Genomic DNA, 27,131 nt, shown 5'->3' with positions numbered 1-27,131 from the left:
GAACCTTAGAGTTTTGAAATTACAATTAAGTGAGTTTATTTCAAAATTACCACAATCATAACAAAAAAAAATTCATGATACATTAATCAACTAATATGTGATAATTATTCTTTTTCTCAATAATCGAAGTGAGAACTTTAGAACTCCTCGAGCACATGCTTAATTAGACAAATATATGAGATTATTAATATAATATTTTTAATAAATTTTTAAAAGACAGTGAAATAATTTACTGTGAAGAATATATAATTATGTAAATTTGAAGAGAACTGTTGAGATCCGTGCTTTACCTACTATGATAAAAAAAAACTCTTATAAATTTTCCATGTAAATGATATATTTTAAATGGAATATATATATATGACAGAATAAATATATAGATTGAGATGCAAGTGATCTATATATATATATATAATAGTGGGGAATATATGATGGAATAGATAGATATTTAGAAGGTAAAGGGTCAAAAAGATCTGAATTCCATCCTTTCTAAGCATATGCTTTTCTTTGCATTGCTTTTTAGGTTTTTTACCATCATATTTTTTTGACTTGACAAGCTTACAAACACACTCTTTCCACCCAAAAATGAAAAAAGTGGGACAATGACTCTAATGGCAGGACTATACCAGTAGCTGTCTTAGACTCATCCCAACACCTTTATCTTTTTAATTTATTTTCTTAGTGCACATCCTTTGCATGCACTTGGTCATCGAAATAATAATAATAATAATAATAATAAATATATATATATATAATTCATGTTAATTGATTGGAAAAACATTAATTCATGAGAGACCTAAACACAAAGCACAACATTTGGGAACCAACACAAGTACAACAACAAGTCAAAAATAAAATTCTAACATACAATAATCAAGAAGAAGGACCAAAGAAAACAGAAGAGAAGAGAAGTAATTTTACATATTTTTTTTTCCTTTTTCATCTTTCTCTCTAAAGAAGAAGAAGAAGATAAAAGAAGAAGAAGAGTAATAAGAAGATCAGATTCATGTCCCACATCTTCAGGTGCTTTTGCTTCTCCTGCTGGCCCTTCTGCCCATTTTGTGGGGCTGCCACTCTTTGTCCCCTCAAAGTCTCACTCTCTCTCTCTCTTTCTCTCTTCACTGTTTTTACAATCAAAGTCCCAGTAAAATGTAGTACACCAGTGTTATTGGCAATGCTATCAGCATCCCAAATATCACCCTGTCCAAGTACAAACATCAACATATATATATATATATATAGATAAAATATTAGCTTATATATATATATATATAGTTTTATAATTAATAATAAAAATATAAAGAATACTCACGCAGTGCTGAGAATGTCTGGGTGCACGTTGTACTCTTTAGCAAAGACGAATGGCACAATGCCTTGAGGCAGAGCAGCCTGAAAGAAAGAATAAGAAAAGCTTAAAAAAGATGAAAACATGGTTGCAGAGTAGCATAATGAGGTGTGCGTGGGATGTTGGGTTGTTGGATTGTTTGTTTGCTTTGATGTCTTCTCTTTTCATTTTTCTTTTTTAACTAGATATAAAGATAGATTTAAAAAGAGATTTTGATTGACTGAATGAATGAATGAATGAATGAATACCTGTACAATGGCAATGTGAAGAAGATCACCACGGAGACCAACAGCAATGGAAGAAGCCGCCATGACTGCAGGGCCGGTGAGGAATCTCACTGCCATAGCAAACGATGCCACTGAGTTCCCACATGCAATGATTCTTGGTTGCAATGCCATGAACAGTCCTGTTTCATAGAGTTTGAGATTAGAAACTTAATTAATTTGTTATTTTTGTTCATCATATTGAAAAAAAATAAAAATAAAATCTATACATGCTCACCAAGACTGAACATGGCCATTCCTAAACCAGCATCTGACAGTATTGAGATTGACTTCACAATTATAGCCGGCATTTCAAAGTTCCATCTGCAATTTGAAGAACTCATTAAAACAGATTTTTTTAAAAAAAGAAAAACAAAGAAGAAGAAATGGTAATGGTTAGTGTTGTTTGCATGAAAGAAACCTGAAACAAACTAGAGACCAAATGAGGCCAATAAGGCTGGAATAAGTGTTGGGATTGCGGATGAGTTTTCTCCAAACCATGATAAGAATGAGCCGTGTCATCACACTCGTTGGTGGCATTGTTGTAGCTTTAGCACCAGCTCCATTCTTCATGTTACTCTCTTGAGCTTTCTCATTAGCAGTATCAAGTTCACCAGCATCTCTTTCCACCATCATCCCTCTGTTTCCAAAACTAAACTCCTCTCTTTCCATGTACTCATCTCTGTTCTCCTTCCTCCCATCAACTGTAAACAACAAGTTATACAACAGAGTCTGATAAATTCATAAAATTATCAGACTTGCAAACTAAAAAGACTTCACCTTTGCCTGGAGAAACAGCAAGACGGACTTCTTTAGCTGAAGGATCAGGAGGAGGAGGAGGAGCCAAACCAAAGTCAGGGTTGTTTCCGAACACGTCGGAGACTGGAGAAGCACTAGAGCTCCATACAAACATATGAAGATCTTTATTACCACCATCATCAGGCTTAAGCAAATGAGCTTGTCCATTTGCAGCTTTCTTAGCAGCAACAGCAGCATTCTTCGGCGCGGCGGCGCCACCACCGGCAGAGAAAACAGATGGGTTAGGCGCCGGGTAATGAAATCTAGTCTTACTCGCATGGTGTTGTTGCTGATTGTCATCTTCATAGTTGGAAGGTCTCGGTGTGGTCGGTCCACGGGAAGCAGCAACGATGCCATAAGCATCAGCGGCGCCGAAGTTAGAGCTCCGGCCAACCATGGAGTAGAAATCAGTGTGGTTAAAACTAGAACCACGCGGTGTCGGATTGCGCGACGACTGAAGCGAATAGATTTCGGCGTTAGTGAGGTTTGATGGCCGAGGAGTAGTGGTCGAGAAACCATGCGAGCGGCGCGAGTAGATGTCTGACCGTGAAGCACTAGAGCGCCGCACAGTGACGTGAAGCTTACCATCTTCTTTAATCTCAGCCTCAGTCTCCAACTCGTTGTTCCGTCCATCCAACGACATGACGTCGGAGTCTACGGCGATGGACGCAATGGATCCGGCGGTGTCCGGGAACTGCTCCGAGATAAGCAACCGAGCACCACGGTACTCAAACATGAATAGCATTAGAGTGTACCAAATGATACACTGGAGCACCACAATTTGAACCATTAGACTGCCAGAATACTCACCATACATTCCTTTAAGCAAAGGAATGCCCATGACAAGAGTGTTTGGAAGAGTTGAAAGTGAGAAGAGAGTGATGGTCCATTCTAAACTCCCTCTTCGACTCAACCTTGCCCAAATGGTTAGCATGGCAAGAACAATGAGTTTTTGGAGAGTGTCAGCAAGGATGAACTTGAGGTTCATTGTGTAAATGTTGTTGGTGGAGATGAAGTGGAAGGAAAGAAGTGGAACGGCGAAGAGAGCAACAAAACGGTTTATGCCGGAGCACTGGTCCGGTGAGAAGATTTTCCACCATTTGACTGAACCATAGGCTAAGATCATAGCCACGTATAACGGCACCATGGCCGTCATAACGTGGTAGAAATCTACCCATGTTATCATCTTAACTCAGACCTTACTCTTTTTCACTTGCAACTTTGCAATCAATGTGTACGTTGTGGTAGTGGTAGCGGTGCTGGTGGTGATGGAAGTGGTCTAGCTAGAGAGAGATAAAGAAGAAGGTCCAGGAGGAGAAGGAGGGGAAACCGAGGAGCATGTGTGGAGGATTTGTTTTTGGTGAAGAGAAGGGAGACAAGCACCGGCAAAGTGGTCGATGGAGAGCTTTGAGAGACGCGCAGGAGCAGTCTTCAAGCCTCAAACAACCATTAGTTTTTATTGATAAACTAAGAAGTTGCTTGGATTTTCTCTTATTTGCTAGTGATGGTGAAGTTCTTGAACTCCAACAATAACTTGAGAGCTTTTGGAGAACAACACAACACTGAGAGAAGAAAAGAGAGAAAGAGAGAGAGAGAGAGAGAGAGAGAGAGCTCGTGGGATGCTCTTTTGCAAAGCTTTTCAAAGGATTCTTTATTATATCCACACTCTTGTTAGAAACCTTTTTATTTGTTTGTTTATTTATTTATTTATTTATTTAAATAGGGGGAATTTGGATGGTGTTTGGAATTTATAATGAATTATTATTATTATTATTTTTTTGGATATTAAAATTTTGGGGGTGATTTTTGTAGCCCACTAAATAAACAAGTATATCTGGGAGTGGACACATGAAGCTTTTGTTTTGATTAAAGTGAGGGAAGGGAGGTGGTGGTGGTGGTGGTGGTGGTGGCTGGCTCTGAGTTGGGACTTTGGGGGTGGGGTTGACACGTCACTTAAGCTTCGGATTTCAAATCTTTTTATTTGTTTTTGTTTTCTTTATTATCTGTAAAATCCGCCTCCCCATTTGCTAGTTAGTAGATGTTGCTTTGCTCTAAATTATCATTTTTTTTTTTATTTTCTCTTTCTATTCATTAAATCATTAATTTGGTAAGAGTCATTGTTTCTAAACGGGTGTGAAATTACAAGTTATTAAAGTTTTATATTAAAGTAAACATTTTCTTGAGTGCCATTTTAGATATTCTATCGGCACCTACACACTTGTCACTTTATCAAATTATTTAGTAAAATTTATCTTTTAATTAAAAATAAATAAACTGTTTAATTGAGAAGTCAAAGTGTATAAAGAGTACAATATAAGATCCGGAATAAATCCATTAGAAATGGAGCGATCAATTTATTGGTAAATTTAAAATAAATAAATCATTTAATAGAGAAGTCAAAGTGTAAAGAGTACAACATAGAATATGTCACAGTAGAAATAACTCAAATAAGTCTATTAGACTTTGATATATATAAATGATGTATACAACAAATTACTATAATTTAAAAAAAATTAGTTCATGCTTAGTCATATAGAAAATAAAAATTTATATATTTTGGCATAAGTCTTAAAATAAAATTTTGTATTTAAGTCAGAATAAGTGATTTTTACACTAATATAGGGGTGGTATTCAACTTAATTAATTTTAAAAATCTAAATAGTTTCAAAACTAATGTTTTCATCATCTTTCTTTTTTAATACATTATGCTTTGTTAATATTGATTATGAAAATAAAAATATATATCACTCTTAGTCCAGAAAAATAAATATATTTATTTTAAATCAAAACAACTCATTTTCTCATAGTTTAAGACCAATTTTCAACTTAATTCAAAATTTTCAAATTTGTATAAAAATTATTATTGAGTTTAATAATCAATAACAAATTAAAATTACGGAGGGTGGATTTACAATTCCAATCCATAATTAGACGGATTCAATAATGATAGGCATACTAACTTTTAAAGAGGCATTAAAAAGAAGGAAGAAGGAAGAAGTATAACTATTGTCGAATATGATTACTTGGTAATAATAAAGGCAATTGTAGACCCTTTATCCAGTATTAACTTATTAGTTAATAATTGTAAGTTATTGTTAGCAACTTTTTTTAATGTTTGAGTAAATAATGTAAAGAGATTTGCAAATATTGCAACCCATTTACTGGTATTTCTACCACTTCGACAAATGATTAGATCTAATGCTATGATCGCTATTTGATTTCAAAAATAAAAATAACTTATGTGAAATATTCAACGATAATTAAAATTATATAATATATATATAAATTTAATTCGAAAACTCGAGTTGCTCTAAATGCTAAAAGCTTGGTTGTCTTAAGTAAATAGTTGAGTTTAAATTCTTGTATATATAACCTCTAGAAAATCAGAGATGAAAGACCAAAAATATCAATAATATGGGTAGATATTTTCAAAAACAACCTTAATTACTATTTTATTATTAATATAAAAGGGAAAAAAACATTAGAGGTGATGATCAAGCTCATGTGGGTTTCTTCTCAAAGGACTCGATATTCTCTACGCGTGCAATCGCGCCATCATCAATGACAGTAATCTCGTACAACCAAATTTAAAATTTATTTATTTATTTAAAATAAATAAAAAATAAAAAACTCAATAAAATCACAATCCTTTTCAGCAAAACTATTTCCAACCAAAAAAGGGAGAAAAATATCTAATTAAATAAATAGTAACCCACACCACGCTACACAACACAAGCCCTGAAGCCAGTAGCCACCACCAAAAGTCATAGCTTTTTATTTATTTATTTATTTTATTATAATTAATTTGATGGTAATAAAAAATTATGGGAAAAAGAGAAGGGATGGATGTGAGAAAAGGCTGCTTCTTGCTGGCTTTATTTAATCATAAACTCTCATTAGATTCGAAATGTTTCACTTATCTCTTTGAAAGGAAAAAAAATGAAGATTTTTTTTAGAATCACTTTTTTAATAAACTAACAAATGAAACCTGTCACCAAACTAACTCCATCAAAGATGGGGATTCTTAGGGTACCCCTAGATCCACCTCTTGTTGTTAAGCATGGTTAGCCTTATCCCTATTTTATTTTATTTATTTATTTTCAATTGGTTTGTTAATATGGTTTTATATCTTAAGGTTGAAGTGAAAACAATGATAAAGTAATATCATTTATAATTTTATAAATAAACCAAACTCATACTATTTAAGATGGGTATACGTATTCAAATGTAATTATATTAGAGTTTGTGATATGAATTTTATTTATCTCGACATCAAAAACTCATACTGCAACCCAAGTGATTTTTTTAAATTATGATCTTTTTTAGACAAGTTGGTAATCTGATTGAACTTAATAAACAATAAAGTTAGGTCATTTTTTGACTAAATTTACATCAATCAGACTTGTAATCATGGTCTATTTTAACAAATTTTATGATTTTTTTTTATAATAAAATTGATTTGGCAAGCTAAGCTCATTTGCCCACATAAATTTATGTGTTTTTATTTTATTATATTTTGTTTATCATCATTAGTTATTTCTTTTAAATTCATTTATAAAAACTTAAACTTATATATATTCATATGTATATTAGTTAATTATTCAAATACAATGGTTAGACTCATCTATATTTTTATATTTTTAATTGGTTTATTAATATTATTAATTTTTTAGTATATATGTTAAAATTATTATTACCATGGATTTAAATCTTGAGGTTGGAGTTAAAACAATGATAAAACTATATTTATAAAAATTTAAATAAAAACACAAAGAAAGAGTTGAAGTGGGCTATAGCTTCTTGGAAGGTTAAAAGATAAACATTGGTATTAAATTAGAATAATAATTTAATGTGTACCAAATGGTGTGCTTTTAATTATGAATATTTATTTTATCAACCCATCATGAAAGGATCACATTTTTATTAACCGCTTTTATGTGAAGATGCAAGGAACATGCACACAACTTGGTGGTTACCGAGACTTTTGTCTTGTAAAATTTTTATTTTACTTGGAAGATGAGACTTGTAAAGTAGGATGATTATATTAACATGCTAATCTTACTTTTATGTTAAAAAAGATAAAAAGATAATATATTAAAAGGAATTACATGCTTAATTTATACTATAAAGTTTACATTCATAAAAAATACATAAATTATTTTAGTGTATGTAGTAATCAATTTATTTGTTTTTCCACTTCAAAGAAAATAATAATAATATATATATATAGGATGCATCATCTAGGACCTAAAAACGTCTACAGTAGTCACTGAATTACTATCCAATGGCTACGATCCATTCATTAACAATATTAAAATAGTTCCAATTAGTGTTACACAATGATGTACAGTAATTATAAATAGTAAATCTATATAGTATCTATTTAAATAATAGTCATTAGATTATCATCCAACAATTATAAATAAATATTTCGAGTTAACAGTCATCTGCATACATACACAAATGACTTAAACTCGTATATATATATATATATATATATATATATATTCATATAGAAATATTTAAATATAATAAAATAAGATTTAAGAGTAGTTTTCATCCCCTCATTTTACATTAATGTTCATTTGCATCCCAATACTGACCTCAATATTTTTTAAATATTCAACATGGTGACCATTCGATGCACAATCATGAGATGGAAATATATATTGATCTATGTCCTTAGCTTATTAGATTTTGTCACATTAATTTTTTATAAATTATTTTAAAAATTTTAAAAATATTTGGAACTAGAGAGAATGAAAAATAATCATGTATATTGAGATTCATATATTAAATGATGACTATATTGAAAGACAAAATACAAAAACCATTCTAAATATTTTAAAAACTCTGAAACAAAAATAAACATTAACCCGAAGTACATCGACTAAAAATAAAACAAAGTTAACTCTAAAATTAATAGGGAATAAAACATGCAATTATGGCATGAAATGTAGGACATACAAAAGAAGGTGAGTATAAGAGATGCCAACCAAGAAGTAGGTCCATTTAAGTATGGGTCAAGCATGTAGGTCTCAATGACACACCAAAATGAGCTTGACCCAAACATCAACTGATTAACTTGCCACCCTAAACAAGACCAACTATGTTTGCACTTGTCTCACCATTATTATGAAACTATAAAGGACACCATCACATTGCCTTGTGGGTCATCTCCCTTGTGATCTAAGGACACAATTTTATTTTTATTTTCTATAATATTTTTCCATTTGTAGAATTTACTAGAATGCTCGAAATCATGAATCAATCTCAATTTTTCCCCAGTTTAATAATAATTATCAATTTAAAAAATTATTACAAGTTATTTTTGTGAAATCACTAATGGATCATTTGTGCCAGATTTCCACCCCACATTGAACATATGATCCCTTATAAAAATTATTTTTTGAGTGTCACTATTATCTGTCTCTTTGTTATGTAATTTCTGCATTCACTACAGATGAGATGTTAATAATTGTTCTCTTTGCTTCTCAATAAATACATGATTTATGAGATTTTATATAAAAAAAAATCTCAAAGTGCAAGAGATCTCTTTTACTTTATTGTTTTTTTAATATATTAAAATGTTAGATAAATATCACCTATTAATTGAAGAGATAAATTTAAATTAGAAGGAAAAAAGAACAAGGCAAAGAAAACAAGAATGAAAAGTTAAATTTCTAGAATCTCATTGAGTGAGATATTATTATGTTTTGATAAAGTCTTCAATAATCTTAACACACACCTAAATAATTTCTCAAAGATTTTCATCCTTTAACACTTTGTAAGCATTCACTTTTTTGTTTCCATTGATTTGTCAATAGTGCAAAAACTCATCAAATAATTCTTCATATTTGAGACTTGACATTAGTTATCAAACATTATCATTGATGCAATATTGATTGGGCACCCACCATAAACCACCTCCATTTCAATGTATTTTTGCTAAAAGGACTAAACATCTTAAATCATATGATTAATAAAAAAAAAAAGGAGTATCAAACTTACTAGTACCATAATTAGAATGTAGCCAAACATTGAGAATGGGACATTAAAGGATATGCGTGTTTTTGAGATGCATGCAATGAACTTAGGAATGTAACAATAATCAATTAACTATTTTAGAGTCAATCATGTATTATTTTTCTTGGCATTTTATACTTGGCTTTTCAATTCAATAAGTGTTTTATATTGGGCTTTTATTTGTTGGAAACAATTCGGCCTGGCCCGTTTAAGAATACCAAGTTTTACAAAATATAATATATATATATATATATATATTATCACTCCTATAATTGGAAAGTTAATATTTTAATTGTTTCCAAACTTAAAAGTTGAGGGTTTAGTCCCTTCATGTTCACATTTATCAAAAAAATTATGCATATAAGTGGAAATATAATGATTAAATGGATTTACTTCTAGGAAGAGCAAACAAGAAAAGAAAACTTTGAAAAACTCACAAAAATTACTATGGGTTTAATTTGATTTATTTCCATAATGATCTTATACGTGGGGATACAATGTATTTTGAATGGAAGAGTAATAGGATAGATGATAAAAAGTTGATTTCCAAGAGATTCAATAAAATAAAATAAAATAAAAGATTTTTTATTTAAAGGTTTGATGCGAAATGTGAAATTTTGAAGCATGAAGATAAAATTAATTGAAATTACACAAACTCAAATAAGATGGAAGTTAATTAGCATGGTTTAAAGTGTATAGTCATTATCCACACATATTTATGGGTTTGAAAAAAATATAAATATTTTTTTTAAAAAAAATAATGTGATGATAAATTTTCTAAGAAAATTCCATAAAATAACCAGCTTACAACATAGAAACTCTGATTAAAAAAACCTATACTTTTTTAAAGAATAACCGCTATGTTTATGCAACATATTTATCAAATAACTCTTCTAAAATGGTATGGTGTACGTCCATATCACCCACTCCCTCTCTTCCAATGAATTTCATGTTATTTGTATAGCATGGAAAGAAAAGATATATCTAATCCAACAAGAATTTAATAAATGTAGAGATAAATATTGAGAATATAAAAAAACAGTTACTTTAGAACAAAACAAACTCACATTCTATTCAGCATATCATGTAGCGATACACCAAAAAAGACGGTGTAGTATCCACCGGAGAGTTATTCAGAAAATTTGTTGGTAAGTATAGCACTTACTCTTTCCTCAAGTTTTTACTAATCTAATGTAAGTTATTTGGTTTTAATTTAATTGTGATTGGGCTGAATAATTGGGCTGAAACCATATCTCAAAAGGGTTATAGTTTTGATTTTATATGAAGTAACACTCAAATTGGGCTGCCACTTGTGCTTTTACAAGTTGAAGATGAATGGAATGTTGATCTTTAAACATTCATATATATATACATCTATATTTCAGTATTTTGTTTAATTTAATTATTTTGGTGTGAGAAAACAAGAAGCCATAAAACATAATAAAATTTACTTAGATTAGTGACGGAAAAAACATTGGTTTTACAGTTTGCTACGAGCATATTTTTTTTCCTAAGTTAATTAGTAGTTTAAAGATATTTATGAGTTATTATGGAATTACGTTTTTTTTCACATAAATCAAAAAATATTTTTATTTAAAAAATTATACCTATATGTTATTTTGGACTCCAATAAACATTTTTCCTATATAAAATTGTTTTTTTAAAAAATAAATTAAATAAATTCATTTGCTAAATTATATTGTTTTTCTTTGTAAATGGAATTGAACTATGAACCTCAAACCCTCGATCTTTTAATTGAAAAGAAATGTATTACTATTCTTTTGTTACCAGGCTGATAATTACAATTATTTTTCTCTAAAATATTTTATGATAAAAACTACAACTCATACTTGAATATATATATATATATATATATATATATATTATTTACATTTGATTGATTTATAACCCTATTGTTAAGTATTTAACCATAAATTAATGACTAAAAAAAGCCCAAACACATCTAATGATTGAAATTAAAAAATATATATATTAAGTAAAGGTCTTTATTTAATTAATTATGAAAAGAGGGAAATGATGATAATGAAGGAGGATGGAGAGGGGTGAGAAAGATGAATATAATAAATAAATAAATAAAAAAGAAATGGCAGACATGAAAAGGTGAGGGAGCATGCAATGCAAAGTGAGGAAGACAAAGGTGGGCTGAAGAAAGAGAAAAGGACAAGGATGCAATCCTAATGAGGGACATTATATTGGATACATATATATAACAAAGTCACACGCTTAATTGATTCACATCTCTCTCTCTCTCTCTGATCTCTTTCTTTCTTTCCCATTTTGCTCCATGATAACAACGTGGGAGAGAAACACCATTTGCCACCTTCATATCATCATCATCAACAACAACAACAACAACAACTGCAACTACACCACATATATGTTCTTAAACCCTAAGTGATTGAAAAATTACCTTTTTTACCCTTAGGGTTTATACCTCCATATGCATGTATCATATATTTCTCTCTCTTTCTCTCTCTCTCTCTCTCTATATATATATATATCAACCATACACCTTTCTATCGTCATCAACAACACCGCAACACACTCATATATTCTTAAACCCTAGGTAATTATAAAATTATATTTTTACTTTTTGGGTATATTCCTACGTACCTTTAGTATATGGAAACCACACACCACCCTGTTAACACAAACACACGCACACATGCCCGCGCATACACACACATATATGTAATCTTAACCTTAGGTAGTGACAAAACAACAAATTTTACCCTCAGTGTTCATGCACAAAAACACATTTATACCTACCTTTAATATTTGGAAACCACACGCACATATGTATGCATTCTTAACCTTAGGTAGTGACAAAACAATATTTTTACCCTTATCGTTTATGGCTATATATATATATATATATTAGGTTGCGTACTCTGAAAACGTCTGTAATTTTTTAATCTATAGACGTCCATTTGAATTATTAGATTTCAATTCAACTATTTTCAGCTAAAGATGAATTATAATTACTGTGCTTACCAACTGCAAATGTCTGCGGAAGTCCACAGAACCTTTTTCTCTCTTTCTCTTTATATATATGTTTAGTTTATGAGATTAGTGGCTTGAGGAAAAAAAAAAAAGAAAAGGTAAATGGGGTTGTTCTTTGGTGTGATGTTTATTATATTTAAATATTATGATGCATATCTCTAAATTTTCTTGGTAGTAAACATAATATATATTATATATAATTCAATTTTAAAATTTTACATATAATTTTTGTGTTATTCCGTCCATTTGGTTTTGTGGTTGATTTAAATATATATTTACGAGATTTTTATAATCAATTGTAATCTTCCATTTAAGTCTTTTATTCTACTTTTAATATTTTTTTTCTCAAAACATCAAATAATCGGGGTTTTTTATTATATAATATTACTCTTTGATACATAACTCCAAACATATTATTATTTTTATTTCTATTCATGTATTAAAATTATGTTCAAATAATTAAAGTGAATGGAAGATACAACTCTGGGGTTAAAAGGTATAATGGTCATTTTATATAACAAAATAACAATTTTAATAAAACATATTTATATATAAAATTAAAATTTTTAAAAATTCACCCATCATTTTGTAATATCCATTAATTTATAAAATTTAAAAATAAATAAAAATAATAATATTGAATAATGTTGAGAGAGAGAGAGAGAAAAATAGTGGGGACGTCATGATAGCGTGGGAGTGAGATCATGATAGGCCCCCACATCCGGGCTCTGTATGTGCATTGTTTGTGTGGGGGCATCATTCCTAGACCAAAAGCAAACATGGGGGGACCAACCCTAATCACTCTCTTCCCTACTAACTACTGCCCACCCATTTCCCATTCTCCTCCCCTTTTTCCCAAAATGCCCCAAATCAAACCTCTCTTCCTCTCCTCCCCTTTTGAAACTTTTCATTTGCAATATGTGTAATATTAATGCTTCGGAGCATATCTTTATACATTGGATTATTGCATTGGATATAAGTGGAATTTATAATAAAAAAACATAAAAATTTATATGTTTTCTTCTGGCACCTTTTTTTCTACTATTGATGGTTACAAACAAGATTTAGTTTCATTACTGTAAACATTGATAGATAATATGGTAATTAATATCTAGTAATACGATAGTTAATTTTTTTTTATTATTTCTAATGTAAGTACGATTCATTATAAAACTTTAAACTTTTAATACGATAGAGATCTGACCATTATTAAAATGTGTTTCAAAGGAAGGATAAAAAGATGAATGAGAAATTAAAGTGTGTCATTCATATCAAAAGCTAAACCTTGAGTGTTACTTTCTTCACTTATTTTTTAAAGCTCGAATATTTTACTTATCGTTCTTTCGTATTAGTTGAGTTATTCTTATCTACAATGAGTACTGTGCACTAAATCAATAAATACATGTCATGTGATAATATAAATAAATCCAAACTGTAGATATATTATCTTAGTGTGACACGATGCATTTATAACCATTTATTCTATTTAACTAAACAAATTTGTTTGATTGTATTTCCATTTATAACAATTCGTTTTATTATAAATATTTTGAACAGTTTGATAATATTCAATTATATTTTAAAAAATAAAATAAATAATTTTGGACCAAAATGCCTTTCAATTTTTGAAGGTTAAAAAGATGGCTCTATAGTCTAAACACAATACTATTAAATCTTTTTTTAAAAAATCAAATATATTTCATACTCTTTTCAATTTATTTAATAAATAGACACAGTTGTACCCACGAATCAAGGTTCACATGAGTATTAAGATCATCGGTCCCATTGTCACATGGGGCTTAATACCAACTTTTATCGAGATGATTTTGATCTGTATAAATTTTTTTAATCATTGATATAAATAAAATTATCTAGCTAGAGAAAACAAATGCCATGCATATATGATCTTCATTCTTCACATCTCCTAAAGAAGCTCATTGAAAGAGAGTGAGAAAGAATGAATATCAAAATATATCATATAATAATAAGTTTTAACTATTTATTTGTATAAAAAAATAATTACCTGGCAATAAGCAAACATAATTATTAAGATCAATGGGGAGCCAAAAGATGAAGCCCTTTATTCTTGATTACATTTTAGGCATGCAATGGCTATTCCCAAGATTAAATGTCTTGGTTATCATGTTAATCTCTTCTTTTCTTTACAATTCTCATGAGTTTATTCATGCTACTCTTATTATTACACTAGTTTAATAACTTTAATTATCTCATTGTGTTTTAAATTTTTTTTTTAATCATATGTTGATTTGATTGAGTGTAAATATATATTGGCAATTCTTTTTCTAGTATAATGCTTGGAAAAATTAAATGAATCTTTCTTGGAATATTTATGCATCAGTTTCTAAAATTCTTACCATTAGTCAAAATAATTACTCCCGTTTTTCTTGTCATGTTTTTTCTATGTTTGAAAAAAGTTTACTTTTGTTTTCTCTGCATCTTAATATAATATATGCCTATCTTAATAATCTAACATCTCTATCAAATTAAACTACAAGTCTATATATAAACTAGTCAACAAATTCGCTTCTTAAATCAGAATAACATTCTTTCTCAAGTGTTATATCATTTTATTTTTATTTTTAAAGACCGACAAAATCATTTGTTCCAAACATACATATTCAAATATGTTTAATATTATTTTTGATAGAAGATTTTTCATTCTTTAAGTAATCTATGTTTGGTTTGGATTAGTTTCTAAATATATATATATATATATATATATAATTTTTAATTTTTAAAGTGTCAATATAAATCAAACAATTTTTTTTAATAAATATGAAAAAATTGATTCAAACTTTTAACCTTAGACTTACGAGAAAAATGAAATAAACAATACTTTTCTACCATGAGTGCGATAATAAATTAAACAATTCTATGTTTAATTAAATTACAAACTTACTTTACATTTCAAAAATTTAAAAGGTATTTTACTCCCAACAAAAATATACACACATTTTAATTTCTTGAACTTTTAGAACTATTTTTTTCCTAACAATATATTAAATTTATTTTACATATGAAAACTCTTTCCCTTCTTATTATTAGTCTTCTTCTTCTTGGTCGCCATGATCTCTATTTTATTCATAGAAAACAGAGAGAATGAGAAAGAGAGAGAGAGAGAGAGATTGCGTAGAGGATGAGTGTGTTTCAAGGCAAAATGATGACCAAGGTATAACAAAGGTCCAAGCCTCAGAGAGAGATATATAGAGACCAGTGAAAGTGAAGCGTGAAAATGAAAATAAAATAATAATAAATAAATAAATAATAGAAAAACAAAGAAAACAAAAACAAAAAGCAAAGGGCAGAGAACATGGGGCTTGACCGAGGTAGACTTTTTCCATACTTGTTTTCACCTTTTTTTCCACCATTTTTCTATTCCCTCTAATCCTTTTCATTCCCTTCTTCTCCTTCCCCTCCAACCCATACCCTTTTCATTCTCTCCTCAGGCCTGGTCTGTCCTCTTTGCCCCCACTTTCCCCCTCCCTCTTCTCCCTTCTCTCATGGAAGTCATGAGAAGCTCATAGCACTCTTCTCTCTTGGGAAAACAAAACAAGTACAACAATCCTTCAAAGCAAAGGATTATAAGGAGAGATCACTACTTCCTTCTTATACTTTATATACATGAAGTTGTTCTCCTCCTCCTCCTCATCCTCCTCATCATCATCATCTTCTTCTTATTCTAATCATCATCATCTTCAACAACAACAACAAGAAGAAGAAGGAGTATGGAAAACCAAGATGCTGATCATCACTTTCATCCCTTTCAACAAGATCAATCTCAACAACAACAACAGCAACAACAACAGCAAATTGATGAAGGCTTTGCTCATATTGTTTCTACTCCCTCTTTTATTCCTCCTCTCCCTCCACCTCCTCCTTTCATTCTCAACCCTATCAATCCACTTGATCATCATCATCATCATCATCATCATCATCACTTCTTATCTTCTGTTCTCCCTCCTCTCCCACCACCACCTCCTCCACCTCCACAACCTTATCATCCTCATCACCACCATGATCTTTATACTCGGAGAGCTTCTGCTGCTCTTCACTTCGCTTATGACGTTGGAGGTCTTGGTTCATCCTCATCTGATCCTTTAGGCTTCTCTACTGGCTTCATGAGAGCTAGTGCTGCTGCAGGTGTCCCAGTCTCTCCTAGTTCTTCTTCTCCTTTTACCAACCTTCATGTAGAATTCAGCAAGATGAGTGCTCAAGAGATCATGGACGCCAAAGCTCTCGCTGCTTCCAAAAGCCACAGTGAAGCCGAACGCCGTCGCCGTGAACGTATCAACGCTCATCTTGCTAAACTCCGCAGCCTTCTCCCAAGTACTACCAAAGTAAGCAAAAATTATCAATTCCTTTTAATTCCTTCCCTCTTGTTAGATTGAGATCATTGGATCAAAACAAAGCTCTCTGATCATATATGTTTCTATAACAAATTAAGTCCATTGATCACCATGCATGCGTGCCATTGTCAGAGTCCAAAGACAAAGTTGTAAAATAAAGTAGTTACAGCAGTGCAGGTGTAGCCAGCCACCCAGCCACCTTGTTCCTTCTTTGTCCTCCTCTAAACAACACAACTCCCACTACCCATCATCCCCCACAAACCAAAGCATGCGTGAGTGTTTGCAAAAGTCCCCATTGAATTCCATGAATAGGAGCACAGCATGCAAACTCAAAAAGATAATATAAAGCATGTTCTCTTTCTATATATGTTTGTTGTATATATATATATATATATATATATAATATATTTATACTCTCCCACCACCACCATCACCACCACTTGTACTATTACTAGTAGTTTTATTGTCTCATTGGACATCAATTGTGTTTTATGTATAGACGGACAAGGCTTCTCTATTGGCTGAAGTAATCCAGCATGTTAAAGAGCTGAAGAGGCAGACGTCGGAGATTGCCGAAGAAAGCCCGTTACCGACTGAGTCCGATGAACTCACCGTCGATGCAGCTAACGATGAAGATGGCAAATTCATCGTTAAAGCATCGCTTTGTTGCGATGATCGAACCGATCTTTTACCTGATCTGATCAAAGCTTTGAAGGCATTGCGTCTAAGAACACTTAAAGCTGAGATTACTACTCTTGGTGGGAGAGTTAAGAATGTCCTCTTGATCACTGGTGAAGATGATAGCTGCAATCAGATTAATCAGTTATCGATAACTTCGATACAAGATGCATTGAAGGCAGTAATGGAGAGAGCTGCAGCCGAAGAAACTTCGTCGGCCGGGATTGGTGCAGGAGGTATTAAACGGCAAAGGACCAACAGCTTATCCAGTATACTTGAACACAGGTCTATTTAAGCAAAACAAACACAAACATTTCATATATATATATATATATATTAAAGGACTGAAGTTTTTAAGTTACAACGTATGTCTTTGCTTTCAAACTGTTTTTTAGTGTTTGTGAGTGTGGATTTGGTACTTGGGTATCTCAAAGTTTTTTTTGTTTTTGTTTTTTGTTTTGTTTTGTTTTGTTTTTTTGTTTTTTGCCAAGAATGGGAGGGTCGGATCTTTTTCGTGAGAAGAGTTGGATGTGCAATTAATCGATGGTGTTCTTAAGAGGAAAAATGTGGAGTTATTGGGATTGGATGGATGTATTGAAGATTGCCTCATTTTGTTGTTTGTATCTTGTTCTCTTCTTTGTTAATGAGTTCAGTGTACTTTGTGTAGCACTGGAAGATGTGCAGATGAAGGAGTTGTTCCGTTTTGTTTTCTAGTGAAATGAGAGCCATGCAAACGTATGAGTTCTCTATGCATGACGTGCATGCATTCCTAGGCATGCAGAGATGCTTGCAGACAAATATATATATATATATATATATATAGAAATAGATAGAGAGAGTTAATTATTTTTAGCATTGTAGATATATTGATATTAATGATTTATAAGATATATGGATGAAGATAGAATTGCTTCAGAGCAAAGGGTGATGAACTGTTTGAGTGCAAGGAAAGAAGAGAAAAGGGAAGTGAGAAAAAGGGAAGTGATATGATGAATATAGAACTTTAAGGAAGTTAATTATGGTTTTATGGGAAAATAGTTTTGTTTGGAAGTGATAATGGGGCATGGGGAAGTGGTTAAAGTGGAGTTAATGTGAAGAGGAAGAGAGTGTAGAGAAGTGTAGATGACAAACTGCTTTTAAGGGTAGAGAGTGTTAAAAGTTCTAGTGGTCCTAAAAAGGGCAACATGAGTGGGAATTGGGAAGGTGGTCTCTAGGTTTGTTTTATCTTGTTTGGGATTGGCTGTATTTTGGACTTTCATGTTTTTTAGCCCAAAAATAAATAAATTAATAAACAAATAATGAAAATGATATTCAAGTCTTTCATTATTTTGTTTTCATGAGTTTAGTGGGATTTTTCCTAGTATTTTTTAGTGGTGGCTAAGGCTTTTCCCATTGTTGAATATTTCCCTTAATTCTTTCTCACAAACCTTATTTGGGGTATTACATATAATGAAATATTTAATCATTAAAATTGTATGATTCAAATAGAAGTTTTTTTTTCCTTCCAATTTCTCTATCTTCTACTTGTGTTAGGAAATACATGCAATAGATTAGTTATAATAAAGCATTTGAGATAGCCCATGCCAATACAAATAAATATGGGATCGATTGATGAGAAGCAAAGAAGCAAATGAGAAGTTTTAGCACTAAAATGACCAAATTTTAACATGATAAAGAAGAAAGAAGAAGGAGGAAATTGATATTAATTACAAGTAGTATAGTGAAGTATGCATCTTGTAAATGATTTAGGGGTATCATTTTAGTTTTCAAACCATTTTAATTGGAAAGATATTAACTTGCGACAAAGAATGCTAGTTTTTTTAAGCTGAAATATATAGTTTGTTATATTAACAAATTATTTATTCATATAATTTTTTAATTCAATCAGTTATATGTTTATTTTTGTAGTTATTTGTTAACAGTATTGTTAATTTATTATTGATCTTAAAAATATATTTGTTTGTAAAACATTTTTTTTTTAAAGTGATGATCATCTGTAAAGTTGTATTTAAAAATAACTATTATAGCATAAATAAGAAATGAAAGTGCACAGAAAACTAAATGAAATAAAATACCTTAATATTTTCAAAACATATATTATCAGTGAACAAAATGAGAGTTGTGTATGAAAACAACAATAAGACATATACAACAATATCTTACTCATGATCAAAGATAAATAGCATGAAGATATATAGCACCAAAATTCATTTTTACATAAAATACATCCAAATATATTTCCACCGTAGACACCAAAGATAAACATTGAGGACTTTTCATGTGATTAACAATGACCTCCACTACCATATTGCGGTCAAAACATCATCAAAGTTGTTATTTATTAGGTTGCATATCATTCAAAAATAAGTTTTTATGCATATAAAACAAAATCAAATTTTATGCACTATATATATATATATATATATCTAGAGAAACCAAACACAGAAAATAGGTCATGAAAGAAAGGTATGGAACTATAATTAAGGAATTTAGCTAGAAATACTACACTATTAGTATTGGTATTATTCTTCGCGTTGTGGAGATGAAAACAAATTTTTCCATCAAATTCATAAGGGAATAATAGTTAAAAATGAGATTAGTTTGTCTATACTAAAATATAATTTTAAAGATAATTAATTTAAAATTGAAAGGCCTTGAAAATGAAAATATATATATAATGGGAAATATTTCCACAGAATGGTTAGAAAAATTATTAAGGATTATTAGATAAACTTTTAAATTCTATTAGAAATAATATTTACTTTGATATCTGAATTTTAAAAAAAAATACTTTGGTCTCAAAATAATAATAAAAAAATGTATTTTGATCTTAAATTACATAAATATGTTGAATTTTGTCTCCCAACATAGTAGATATTCAATTAGTGCTTGAAATATGGAAAATATAACCATTTTAATATTTTTCTAAACTAAAACAATAAATCATTAAACCAATAATTTTTGGGCTGGTAACAAAGCGAGGCAAGGGTGGGAGGCTCCCTCCTCGTCTCCGTCCCAACGTGGTGGGGATGACGGATTCTCCCATCCCAGGGAAAATTATTTCTCCATCCCTAGTCTCCCGAGGGGATCCCCACAAGGATTCCTCGTTTGCAAACATTGCTATTGTATTTTAATAATTATAAATTTTAAATTTTTAAAAAATAAATTTATTGGTAATACATAAATGAAAAATATAAAAACTACTCAATATGACAATGTATATATATAATTTTGATCAGGTCGAGGATCCATGTGGGGCAGGGAAGGCATTCTTCTCTCACGAGGGAGAGAATCGGGGAAATCCCCATATCTGCCGGGATGGGGGATTCCCCATCCCATTACCATCTCTAAACAAATTTTTGTATATAAGACAAGATTAAAAAAAAATTAGCAATAAACTCAGGGCACTAACCGTGAATTATGTCCTATACAATTTCTATCATTTATAGGGACTTTTATGCAAAAGTGTAGAATTTTAATCGATGTGGGATTAAACCCATGTCACCCTTATCTCAAAGCTCGAGTTTTTTTCGTTCCTTATCTCACCATCTCCTCCAACCTCGCTCTCTATTGCTCCAAGATGCTATCAATGGCGATCCATGCTCCCAATTTCACCCACCTTCTCCTCTCCATCTACTTCCAAACTCCTCTCTCTCCCCCAAAAACCCTTCCTTTCATTCAATGCACGCTTCAAACGACCCCGATTTGTCTGCCGCCCTTGCGCTGCCCCTGAAGCTCTGGAAATCGAGGAAGAGGATCAATTGGAAGAGAAGGAGGTAAGCTCTCACCCGTTCCTTTTATCTCTCGGTGCTTCATTGTCTCAAATGGCTGTGCTGGTTGTGTAGAAGGTTCGTGTGGCGGTGAAGACGATGGAGAAGCCGCGGCTGGTTTTGAAGTTCGTGTGGATGGAGAAGAACATAGGGTTAGCCCTTGACCAGGTGATACCTGGATATGGGACGGTACCTCTCAGTCCTTACTACTTTTGGCCTAGAAAGGATGCTTGGGAGGAGCTCAAGTCGTTGCTGGAGAGCAAGGCTTGGATATCTCAGAAGAGGATGATCATTCTTCTCAATCAGGCCACGGATATCATCAATCTCTGGCAACAGAGTGGCGGTGCGCTGTAAACACGTTTGCAGTCAATTTCTGTTCTTTTGTTGTTTGATTATATGAATGCTTGGTTAGTGTAGCAATGCTGTTTTTATATCTCTTTGATCATTATCAGTATAAAAAATGTTGCTTTAACGCTGCTTTCTCTTTTTGTTCCTGTGATTAAAGTTCATGCTAATGTAGTTTTGTGTTATAGTTGAATCTGTCTGTCTTGATGTTTTGTAAGTTTGTTACTTCTATTACCGCATTTCCCATCCTGATATGAACTATCAGTTCTGATTGATTTGGTTCTCAGAGAAATTCATATATTTCTGTCATGTTGAGCTGTCTGAGAATTTATGTACTATAGTCTATTGTTATGTTTGTACGAGAACTTGTATGAGAAGTTTAGTTTTTGTTTTGAACAACCAAAATAGTTGTAAAGGGGCCAACTTTTCTAAGATGAGCTACTCTTTGAAAATATTTTATGATCATGTAGCTTACCAAACTGAAAGTTAATCACGAGTAGTATGATAACCCTCACAGTATCATTTTAAGAGGAGCTCCTCGTAGAGATTTTGTCTCATAGAAAAGCCTTTAGAGGTGAAATATATGGAGCCTTCACAACAATAGTTTTAGGGTCAACTGCAAGTACCTCTGTTTCTCTACTCATGTTTATCAAATGTCAGCTTGTCTTGTAGTTCTTTATGCTAGTGTGATTGTCTCATTTTTTATGATCCCATCCGTATACCTTCTTCTGTATAGTTGCATTTATAGGTTTATGATGTGCACTAACCCAAAAGCCCAATTTTTTTTAGGAGTTCCTTTATTTTAGTACCTGTCCCCAAATAGTCAGGACTAATGGCTTCTTGTTGTAGTAGAAATTACCCTGTTTTGGTGATCTTAGTAAGTAACCTATTTCAAGTCTTATAATGTTGAGGATCATCGCAAATTAATAAGCAGTGGAGATTTTTGTCCAATGTCATGTGTTTTGTTATGCAACTATGAAGCGAGGATTCATGCCACCTTCAGGTTATATGATGACATTTGAATCATGTGGATTCTTTTATACCACAATTTATCAGTCATGACCCCAAAGCAATGTTAACTGAATGAAATTAGTATGCAGATGGAATATAATGAAATAGAGTCACTTTGAGGTTCCATATGAAATGTGGGGCATGGGACAAACCTCTATGAAGAAGGTTCGGGTTTTAAGAAAGAATAAGCAGAACAAGTTCCTTCATTTTATGATTTCACTTTTTTCTTACATGCTTTCAATGGATTAACGACTTTCCCTTCTGGTAATGTGGGAAGAAAAGTTCTTATGTATTAAAGAAGTATGTTGTCCCTGTTGCATCCACCAGGAATTCATCTTTGTAAACTGTATTTCATTTAAACTTTTATTTATCAAGTTGCAAACGTGCCTATCTTTGACCAATTATTGATTCTTATGTTTCTATTGTTTAGATTATCATATATGCTCTATTTGTTCCAAAAGAAGGAATGTGTTTTGAACAATTCTTTTCCCTTTGCGATCTTGTTGTATTCCTGCTTTGCTTTAGTTGATTTTTCCGCATCTGCTTTTGTTGTCACTTGTCACGCATTCTCTTCAATCCATCAATTTTCTAAGCACTTGAAAGGTATAAATTTTCAAGGAACTTGGTTGTAAATTCTGTTTGTTGCTGTTAGTTTGCCTTTCAATTAATCCTGCTAAAACTTAATTCCATGCCCAGAGTTATCTAGATTCACAATTTGAGAACTGCCAGAAACCTGCCACTGTCTCACATATAGATTTACACTTTCAACTGGGATGGTTTTACCCACCTCATTCTGCTTTTGAGAAAATTGTTGAAAAGGTGAATGTTTTCTCGGTCCACAGAAGAAACAATTGGAATTATAATAAAGCTTGTACCTTCATTAGATTAAAATGTTAAAGATGCATGGTTATGCTGCTTTTCTTCATTATTAACTTTGAGATGATTATGCTGCTAACATGCATGCATTGAATGTTTGTGTTAGTGTTTTGCTGTTATTAATTTGTTTTTCTCAAGCATTTATGAAGCTTTACAAATTTACAAACGCAACTGCTTTCATCTATGATTTGAATTGGTATCAAATGTCAGAGTTTCATTCAATCACTCAACAAGAATGATGCTTTTCATTGATTTGTCACTTCTATGTTTGTTTATGTTATATTCATCTGGTGAGAGCATGAGGCCTCATTCATTTCTGTGCAACTTATAAATATTGAAACCATAGTTTCCTTGTGTTGCTTGTGGTTCATGCTAAGTGCTTGGTTGCAACATTTCAAGTAATGATATTTTACCAAAATAAATCATTATTTGTTTTTATTTTAAATCTCGTTTATATATTTATATATTAATTTATATTGGCTAAAATGTTTGTTTTGAACTAAATTATTTGTATTCTGGATTATGTTTAGATCTAACCTTTTTTGTTCCTTTTTCTGTTTTTAGAAAAATAAGAATGAGGTTTCACATCCAATCCCATCATCTAACTTCTGTAATTAAAATTTTTTACTGAAACTCTAACTCAAGACAAGCATGAGGTTGAGCTCCGGAAATCATATTCAGTGCCTTAATTTGGGTTAATATTTAGCTATTTATTTATTTATGAGGTTGAGCTCCAGAAATCATATCCAGTGCCTTAATTTGGGTTAATATTTAGCTATTTATTTATGACATTGATCTCCAGAAATCATATTCAGTGCCTTAATTTGGGTTAATATTTAGCTATTTATTTATTTATGGTTTTTTTATCCACGAAAGGAGCCACATATTCTAAACTAATCTAAGTGATAAGAACAATCTAAGTGAACCACCAGAAGTCCATAATTTTTTTTTAAAAAAATAGATAAATCAAGCATTTATTGCAACAAAGGAGGGTACACAGAGAGAATAAGAAAGAAAGAAAAACACAAATCAGTAGGGGTGAAGTGTCATAAAATTAGTACAAGTAAGCATAAAGAACTAAAGCCAAAGAAGTGAAGACAGTAATGGTCCAAAGAGGGGCTACTGCTGCAAAGGTAAAGAAAACTCAAGTGCTATTATCGCCAATGGGAAGGGGGTTTGTTAGCTCACTTGCCGGAGCAGCAGGCGGCTGAAGGGAAGTGTGAGTCCTGGACCCCACGAAAACTAGACTGCACTTGATCGTGTGAAGTGGTTCCTCAAGTTACATGCAAGCAGGGTTGGGTATTTTGTAGAAATCCAAGTGATGAGCAAATGGTCAATTTTACAAATGATAGAAGAGACATCATGAAAAAGCAGAGGTAAAAAGATGATTACTGCACTCTGCCCAGATACACTAACAAATGGCCCTAATCAAGAGATTTCCCAGTGATTTCAGGTGTAGAAGGCCAACGTTGCCCAGGGGGACTAGGCTTTCGACAGAGAGGACGGAATTAAGGCGTTACAGAGTGATTTGAAATGAGCCCATATCCTAAAAGAGAAAGGATAGTTGACGAGGAGGTGAGAAGTCCCTTCCTTCGCTGTAAAACACAGGACACACGTACTAGTGGAGATGTGGTTGCACCATCTTTTCACCACGTTTTCCAACATGAGAATTTTGTTGTGCAGGGCAAGCCAAAAAGAAGGTTTTCACTTTTAGCTGGCAAGGACCCCGCCAAAGGGCCTTGTCCCAAGCACAACGAGTGTCACTGTCATTGAGGAAGGAATAGAAAGATTTAACAGAGAAACTCTAATTGGACCAACTCCAAGACTTAGCATCAAGGCCTTGGGATAGGACCAAGGAAAGTTTTAAAGGGACAAGTTCAGGAAAACGAGGATCAGGATATGAAAGAACAAAATCCGTGACCGTGCTAAGAGGGTTCCTCCATCGTGCAAACAGATCATCCCACTTGTTCTTCAACGTCAAGCCGTCGATCCAGTTGTCCAACCAGATTGAGGTATTCCTTCCATCTTTAATTGAGGTATCCACACTTATAATAAAAGCGACTCTACAATACAACTTAAGAGACCTTTCCAAAAGAAAGATTCCTTAATTTTTTTTTACTTATATAAAAATTCAAACTTAAAACTATTTCTTTAAATCACTTTAGCCAAATTACTTAAATCATTTTTTGGTAATATATATATATATATATATATATAATTATATTTAATTTTATTTTAATATTGAAAATAATTGTTTTAATCATTATTAATATAAAAAATTTCTCATCTAAATAAATTTAATATTAATTTCATATAAAAATATATTCTCTAATATTTATGAGTCATTAACCCACTGCAATAAGAGTTGTATTTGTGGCTTATACCTATTTGTGGAAAAATAAAAAAATCTGTGAGCCATGTAATTATTATGTGCATATTGTTAGGTAGAATATTAGGTTTGTCACTTGCTCTATTTTTTCTCTTAAAAGTACATAAAAGTTTTTAGATGTCTGCACTTGATCAACCTTATTTGAAGAGCCTTCTGATTTTTTAAATATTTGTTTTTGCAGCTCTCAGATATTTTTATTCTCACCTGTCACTGAATCCAATGCTTTTTACACATCAGTTTGTTTCAGTGGTTGTTTGCCTAATGTTTCCATTATATTAATTAATTTATTATTTAATTAATTTGGTGGTCTGTTTCCCAACATAAATAAATCATGTAACCAAATACCATGATGAATCATTTATTTGGTTTTTTAGGAATGATATATTATTATGAACATAAATCATGGTAATGATATATTTCTATAATAAGATTACTGTAATAATAAGATTTATTTGATTTATTATGAATGTAAATTAAAATAATGATATATTACTATAGTAATAAGATTATGTGAAAATAAAATTGGGAATGTTATATATTTAAATACATTAAAGTAATTTATAATAATTATGTTTTTTCATAAACTTATATTAGTGGAAATCTTTCATAAATTAATTATTTGCACATTTTTTATTTTTGTATCTAAAATTTTAAGCAAATTTAAAATTAAATTAAAATAAATTTTTACATAAAATTAAATAAAAAAAATTAATTTTCTTATGAGGATATTCCTAATTTAGGACCGGATTTTGAAGAAAGAGTAAAAAAATTGTATTGAAAATGTGAAGGTAAATTTTTAAAAAATTCGGTAATTTTGATGGATATTTATTTTGATAATAATATGATTAATATCTGGTAATATTTTACTATTGATACTAGTAATATTACTAATGTTATACAATATAAAAAAAGGTAATATTTTTCACCTAAAGTTATTTTATCAATTTATTTCCAAAATATATTAACTATCATTAATCAACAAAACAAGTACAAATTACTTTAAATTATTTAATGTGATATGTCAAATCAATCAAACGCACCAAACAAAACCCAAAATTATTCACTTTGACCTGTCCGAGAACATGACCTGTCTTACTTTCAAGTAAAAAGTTTAAATTAAACATTTAATAATTTCTAAATTCTAGATTCATGCACCCAACAACACAAATCCAAATTTCAAAGCGACATGGACCATGATAAATATTATTATTATTATAATAATAAATAATAATAAATAAT

At 31.2% G+C, this 27,131-nt stretch overlaps 3 protein-coding genes across 4 annotated transcripts; 2 read left to right on the top strand and 1 right to left on the bottom strand.

The window, feature by feature from the left end:
* Nucleotides 1-765: 765 nt before the first annotated feature.
* LOC120263506 (probable auxin efflux carrier component 1c) lies at nucleotides 766-4,071 on the bottom strand. Its single transcript, XM_039271438.1, has 6 exons — nucleotides 2,389-4,071; nucleotides 2,030-2,312; nucleotides 1,847-1,932; nucleotides 1,594-1,751; nucleotides 1,313-1,389; nucleotides 766-1,200 (listed from the first exon to the last, which is right to left on the bottom strand). The coding sequence occupies exons 1-6, from the start codon at nucleotides 3,590-3,592 to the stop codon at nucleotides 1,134-1,136; spliced, it is 1,875 nt and encodes a 624-aa protein (XP_039127372.1). The 5' UTR covers nucleotides 3,593-4,071; the 3' UTR covers nucleotides 766-1,133.
* An 11,724-nt stretch (nucleotides 4,072-15,795) lies between these two features.
* Nucleotides 15,796-18,185, top strand: LOC120263019 (transcription factor bHLH30-like). Its single transcript, XM_039270942.1, has 2 exons — nucleotides 15,796-16,814; nucleotides 17,323-18,185. The coding sequence occupies exons 1-2, from the start codon at nucleotides 16,203-16,205 to the stop codon at nucleotides 17,794-17,796; spliced, it is 1,086 nt and encodes a 361-aa protein (XP_039126876.1). The 5' UTR covers nucleotides 15,796-16,202; the 3' UTR covers nucleotides 17,797-18,185.
* A 2,813-nt stretch (nucleotides 18,186-20,998) lies between these two features.
* On the top strand, nucleotides 20,999-21,801 carry LOC120263672 (30S ribosomal protein 3, chloroplastic-like). Of its 2 annotated transcripts, none has more exons than XM_039271635.1 (2): nucleotides 20,999-21,277; nucleotides 21,350-21,801. In XM_039271635.1, the coding sequence occupies exons 1-2, from the start codon at nucleotides 21,101-21,103 to the stop codon at nucleotides 21,623-21,625; spliced, it is 453 nt and encodes a 150-aa protein (XP_039127569.1). In that variant the 5' UTR covers nucleotides 20,999-21,100; the 3' UTR covers nucleotides 21,626-21,801. The 2 variants fall into 2 exon arrangements, with proteins under 2 accessions (XP_039127569.1, XP_039127568.1); XM_039271634.1 differs by having other exon boundaries at nucleotides 21,005-21,277; nucleotides 21,347-21,801.
* The last annotated feature ends 5,330 nt before the right edge of the window (nucleotides 21,802-27,131 follow it).

The sequence above is a fragment of the Dioscorea cayenensis genome, chromosome 6, assembly GCF_009730915.1.
Source record: "Dioscorea cayenensis subsp. rotundata cultivar TDr96_F1 chromosome 6, TDr96_F1_v2_PseudoChromosome.rev07_lg8_w22 25.fasta, whole genome shotgun sequence".
Taxonomy (NCBI): Eukaryota; Viridiplantae; Streptophyta; class Magnoliopsida; order Dioscoreales; family Dioscoreaceae; genus Dioscorea; species Dioscorea cayenensis.
Note: the sequence above shows the minus strand (reverse complement) of the source record. Positions and strands in the feature narration are given on the sequence as shown.